The 5,998-nt window shown below is 42.6% G+C and overlaps 1 protein-coding gene across 1 annotated transcript; it reads right to left on the bottom strand.

Annotated features, from left to right (window-relative positions):
• Positions 1-758: 758 nt before the first annotated feature.
• LOC121139800 (spindlin-2-like) lies at positions 759-5,167 on the bottom strand. The gene is made up of 2 exons (XM_040743796.1): positions 5,067-5,167; positions 759-1,596 (listed from the first exon to the last, which is right to left on the bottom strand). Exons 1-2 carry the CDS (start codon positions 5,074-5,076, stop codon positions 806-808), a joined length of 801 nt encoding a protein of 266 aa, XP_040599730.1. The 5' UTR covers positions 5,077-5,167; the 3' UTR covers positions 759-805.
• Positions 5,168-5,998: the final 831 nt, after the last annotated feature.

Raw genomic sequence — 5,998 nt, 5'->3', positions numbered from 1 at the left:
CATCGTCCCAGTAGTCCTTTGGAAAGGCCCTTCAGTGGCCCTCCAATGCTTGTACTTCATTTGCTAGGTAACCACTGGACAGACAGAGAGAAGAATGTGGACGCCTCAAAAAGCCATGCTTCCTGGTATTGCTCCTCCCACAGTCACCTCCTTTAGGTGTCTCTACATCCTAGGCATGGATCCTCCTGGCTTCTCTAGTCCCAGAGCTGTCTCTCCTCAGGGTCCTACTTGCCAAGCAGACCTTGAGTCCCCTTACTGTGTACCTCTTTTACACTGATCTGTGTATTCTTCTAGCAAGTCCTTCTGTTTTCCGGAGCCAGAAGGTGCCGGAAAGTTCACTCTGTTTTCAGCTCCTCCCTTCCCAACCCATGTTTCTTCTTCCTTCACTCTGTCCCTCCCCTCATTCTGGTCTCTGTCTCATTCTGGCTCCCTTCCATCTCTCCTAGGCAGTCACCTCCTGTCCCCTCCTCCACAGCCCATCTCCAGTTCCTTCTCCTCCTCCCCCAAGAGCAGACCAGCTAAGTCCCATTGCATGCTTAGATGACTGATTATGATATGAGCTCACTTCTCTCACAGGCTGAATTGACAGCTGTTCCATCTTTCCCTGCTCCACCCACCGAACACTCCCAGCCTTTTCCACAAGGCAAACTGCTCACAGACAGCACGCCATACCCACAGAAATGTGTATTTCTCAGGACATCCAACCGTTAAGCCCATGGTGAGCTGCCAACACACTCAGAAGCAGCAGTCTCTGTGTGTCTAGAAAGTACAAATTTATTTCACAATGGAGTCATAACTTTGCCAATCAATGCGATTTTTTCACCAACTCATAAACATAGATGTGGAAATCATTTTCAAATTTTATAAAATATACGGAGGGTCTTGAATCAACTTTGTGGATTATCATACCAATTTTGTTGGTTCCATCTTTTTGGCTGTACACCACATATTTGCCTCTAATTTCAAGATCGAAGTTACGTGCAGGTTCTTCTACATGTGGCACAATGCTGAGGTTGCCTTCTTTAAAATCATCACCAAGTTGGTACATGTATAATATTGGTTCTTTTTCATAGGTAATATAAAACCAGGATTTCATGACCGACACCTGATCTAGAACCAGCCCTCTCCATAACTTGGAAATCCCATGTTCTCCCTCAAACCTGTGATCCACTGATTTGCCAATGATGGTATCAGCAAGGATGGGATCAGAAACTTCGGATGTGTCTACATTTTCTGGGTGAACTTCCAGGGACAATATCCTCTCATCTTTATAAAGTTCCAATCCATACACGCAATCGACATTATCATATTTGACCAGATATAGGGAGGGGTTGATAGCCATCTGATCTACAATGACTCCCTTCCAGTAGGTGACGCGCCACTCTTCTTTCCACTGGTGGGAAATTCTGCAGCCCACGATGCTATTTTTGGCAGAGGATGAAGATCGGCTCTTGGGTCTTTCCTGTGCAGCATTTGTTGAGATGGATTCTGCAACCTCGTTGGTGTTAGAGTCATGGTGTTCTTCAGTGGGCCTGTTGGATTGCCCTTCGATCCCTTGGTTCCAGGAATTCAGGGTGCTGGGTCCTGGGTCCATGGCTGGGGAGGGGAAAAAGGAAGAGACCATTAGCTAAGGGGCCAAATGGCCAACTTCTCCTGTTCAGAAGCCTCAGCACCTGTGGTGGTCCCTAACTGCTCCCAAGAAGCCTGAGGACAAACCTGGCTGGGCACCTGCTGCTGTGCTGTGCTCCCCTAGCTTCCCTGGGCCCTATCTGGGTGGCAGATAACCAGGAGGATTAGGAATTCAGCTTCACCAGAAGTGGCCACTCTTGAGCCCATGGCCCCAGGCATGAACCTCTTTGGAGGACGACAAGTGTGGCAAAGAGCCTCTCCTCTCTTCACCTTGCCTTTCACCTCAGTGTCCTTGCCTGGGGACCCAGGCTGCTTTCAGGTACTCACCTCCTGGCTCCTCTCTGCTCATTTCCGAATCTATGCCTTGCCCCTACAGCTGCCTGGGTCCTCCTCCCTGTGATCTCCATATGCCCAGTGCTACTCTGTTTGTACCATAGGCTGGTCCCTTCCCACATAACTCCTGCCTGGAGCCCACCTATGACCTAGTCTCCCCGAGCGTCTTGTGGTGGGGTTCCAGGACTCTGCACGCATGGATCGGGCAACAACCTCCCTTAAAATTCCTATGTGAGAATTCCCAGGTTAGGTAGGGCTCGCCAGAGCCCAGAGAGAGGAACTACCAGCCTGCCCGCTTGTCTGTCCACCAAGACTGTCCTGAATAGTGTCAGGGTACCCTATGGGAGCTTTGTTGGTGTCCTGCTGCTGGTGGCCTGGTGGGTATTTCTGCTGTCCTCTGGTGGAGGCAGCTGCACTGCCACCTGGGAGTTAACCAACTGTGCACCTCTCTTATTCTGAGTGTTTATTTGAGTCTTTTCTCATTTGTGCTTAATTTTGCAGGGCTTTTTTGTTTTGCTGCTGTGGTTGGTGGTTGTCTTTTGATTGCTTTTGTTTTGGTCTGGAGCACCTCTTGCATTTCTCTTATTTCCCTGTGTTCATTACTGTGAGTCCTGTTTCATCATCTTCTCTGGGCTTTCTCATACTGTTGCTTCAGGTACTTTTGTTTCTGAACTTCTTTAATTGTTTTGTCATATAGTAAGGTCCTAAGGTCCAAAGTGTATACACATTTCCTCCCAAAAAGGCAGGACCACTGACTTGTTCCAAAATTGCTTCTAAGTTTAGCTCAAACTGAAATATAGTAGAATTTCTGGTGGTTAGATAAAAGTCAGCATTCCTCAGGAACTAGTGAAACTTGTTTGTCAGCCCAAAAGCATCATTTCCATTGTCTCTGCCTGAGGGTCAAATGACTAGCTACTAACATATACTTCTGATTGCATATCAAAGCCCTTGCTGGCCCTCAGCCTGCTTTTGTACCTTTTCACACATATTTGTTAAACACCTTAAAGTCCAGGTCTAGATCCTGGCCCTTCTCACTTGCTCCCCTGTCCTAAACTCCCAGGCTGCTCCAGATCATGGGTTTCCCTTTTGTAACCCACATAACTTTTCCATGCCCTGCATTAGACATTGGCAATGTCCAGTTTTTTTCATTTTCTCATTATTCTGGATTCCTCCAGATGCCTCTGGATGTTCTTTATCTCTTACATACAATAAAAACTTCCATCCTTACCCTGGAACAGCCACCTTAGTAGTCTCTTTACTGTGCCCCTTGTTACACTGTCCAATTCACACATAAACACAAAGTTCAAAAGGTTTGGTCATAAATACCTTTCTGGAATAGATCATTGTGTGTATACACTCTGTGCATATATATAAATAGGCATTAATTAATGTATACTAATAATGATTTTTCCATATGATGATGAGGATATCCAGAGTCACATAATCCCAACTCTCAGCTCAGTTCAGTTACATTAAGCACAGGCATAGTTGTTTGTATAGCATATTGACAAGCACACCTGTTTACATGTTTCAAAGTTCCTTTCTTTTTCTAGACAGGGTTTCTCTGTGTAACCTGGGCTGTTCTGGAACTCACTTCTGTAGACAAGACTGGCCTCAACTCATAGAGATCTGCCTGCTTAATTCCTTTTCACAAGTTGGAAGCTTAGCTTGGTTGGGTCCTGCCCTGTGGTTACCACTCCTTTCATTCCATTTAGCACCAGGCTTTGCTTTAAACTTTTTATCTCCTTGAGCACTGGACTTAGCTCCATTACACTTCCTGGTATCTCTTTTCTCTTCAATGTGTACACTTTGTAATTTTTCTTGTTTAGCTTGCTCCTTTCATTATAGACCTACATAAAAGTGAACACTAATAACCACAAAAGACAGTCAATACTAGCGTGTCTTGAAATCTCTGTCAATGTTATATATCCAAAACTCTTCAATTTAACCTCAGGCAGAATCTTTTTAGACAAAGGCCGAAAGCAGTCCTACTCTTCACCATCACAAGAACAGTGTCTAGGCCGTTTTTTAATATTCTTCAGTGTTCCTACTACTATGGCCCATTAAGCCCCACATAAAGCACTTGACTGTTTTCCTAATCCAAAGTCCCCAAGTCCAAATTATACCCACAGGCAACCTGGTATGCACTGTCACAGCAATACACCACAGTCCTTCTGTCTTAGTGTTTCTATTGCTGTGAATAGACCCCATGACCTCTACAACTCTTACAAAAGAACACATTTAATTGGGGCTTGCTTACAGTTTCAGAGGTTTAGCTCATTATCCTCATAGCAGGGAGCAGGGTGACCTGCAGGCAGATATGGTAGCTGAGATTCCTACATTTGGATCTGAAGGCACCAGGAAGAGAGAGAACCACAGGCCTGGCTTGGGCTTCTGAAACCCCAAGGCCAATGCCAGCAACACATTTCCTCCAATAAAGTCATACCAATCACAACAAGGCCATACATACTTTTAGAGAATGCCATAAGCATTCTTATGTAAGAGACTATAGAGGCCATTCTTATTCAAATCACTACATAAACTATTTTAGTATTGTGGAATCATTACCATATCTATAGCTCATAGCTGACAAAACCTTCATTATGAAGTATATAACGGCACATAATAAATATATTATTGTTGATCTATCTTTAGTATGCAATAGAACAACAGACTTTTTCATTGTGTTTCGTGTATCTATATAATGATGTTTTGTCATTTTCATCCCCCATTCCATTCTCTTATTCTCCTTCTTCCACCAGAACCTCTCTTAATTGCCCCAGCTACCTTCATGAATTATTTTGTTTTCAGCCAGTTTCTTATCCAAACGTGGGTGCAAGGCAACTTCTCAGGGAAAGGATAATATACCAATGGCTACACCACTTAAGAAAATGATAATCCCTTCTTCAACAAGAGTTATTTGCCAATAGTTAATGGACAGGAAGGGGTTGGGGCATCTTGGTCCCTTCTCCATCCATGAGGAAATATTAATGCTTCTGGTCTTGTATAGATCTTGTGAAGAACAAGTCAATTCATGAGTGCAATGTTTTTCTGGTGTCTAGAAAACAGATTTTTGCTCTATATTGTCCCATCCTCTCACTTACCTTCTTCCATTCTCCTTTCTGTATGTTCCTTGCTCTTTAGAGGGGAAATAATAAGATGAACATTCCACCATCAATTATTGGCATAATGATAAAGTAGAAATAAACTAGAGGAATACACAAAGGAAACATTTAAAGATATTAATATAAGTAATGTAAACAAAAAAGTCAAATGTCAGTAAATTGAAATAATGTATATCTCCTCAATAACAGGAATAATCAATACAACAAAGAGACCAATACAGAGTGCAATAAAAGTATCTATCAGGAAATAATTCATCTAAAAACATATATAGAAGATCACTAAATGAGTCATTATTAATTATTATTATTATCCCCAAATGAGTCATCTACATACTAGTTGTTGTGAATATTCAGCAAGTAACCTTGGTATATATTTTTCTCTATTGTATGCAGTCTTTGGTTCCTCTAGAAATATATACATAGGGGTGATGTAGCTGCAATATACAGTAGTTCTATTTTAGTCTATGGAGTGACCTATATATTGATATCCATAGTGGCTGCACTAGCATTCCCATGAGTAATATAGAGGGATTCTTATCTAGCACCAACCCAACATTTTTAGCAACATTTGATGTTTTTTGACTTCCTTTCTTGCAGCCATTCTCCGTGACATATGATGGAATCTCCATACACGTAATCAGCCTAGATGTCCAAGAACAGATGAATGGGGTAAAAATATAATACATATATACAATGGTCCCATATTCAACCTATAGAAACAAAATCTCAGGCTTATTTCCTGGGGAGGGAAGAGTCAGTTCAGATGAGTCTTTGGTTCTCACGTAGTGTACATCAGATCCTCTGCTTCCTGAAAAGATCTGTAAATGTTCTTTTAACATCTGAGCTTTCTGTTTTGAAAAACATTTTCAAAGTGGACAAAAAACCCCTCACAAATATTGTCATCTGTGTTC

This window comes from Mesocricetus auratus, unplaced genomic scaffold (assembly GCF_017639785.1).
Source record: "Mesocricetus auratus isolate SY011 unplaced genomic scaffold, BCM_Maur_2.0 Super-Scaffold_100003, whole genome shotgun sequence".
NCBI lineage: Eukaryota > Metazoa > Chordata > Mammalia > Rodentia > Cricetidae > Mesocricetus > Mesocricetus auratus.
The sequence above is the reverse complement of the archived record's forward strand: the minus strand, read 5'-3'. Positions and strand labels throughout refer to the sequence as shown.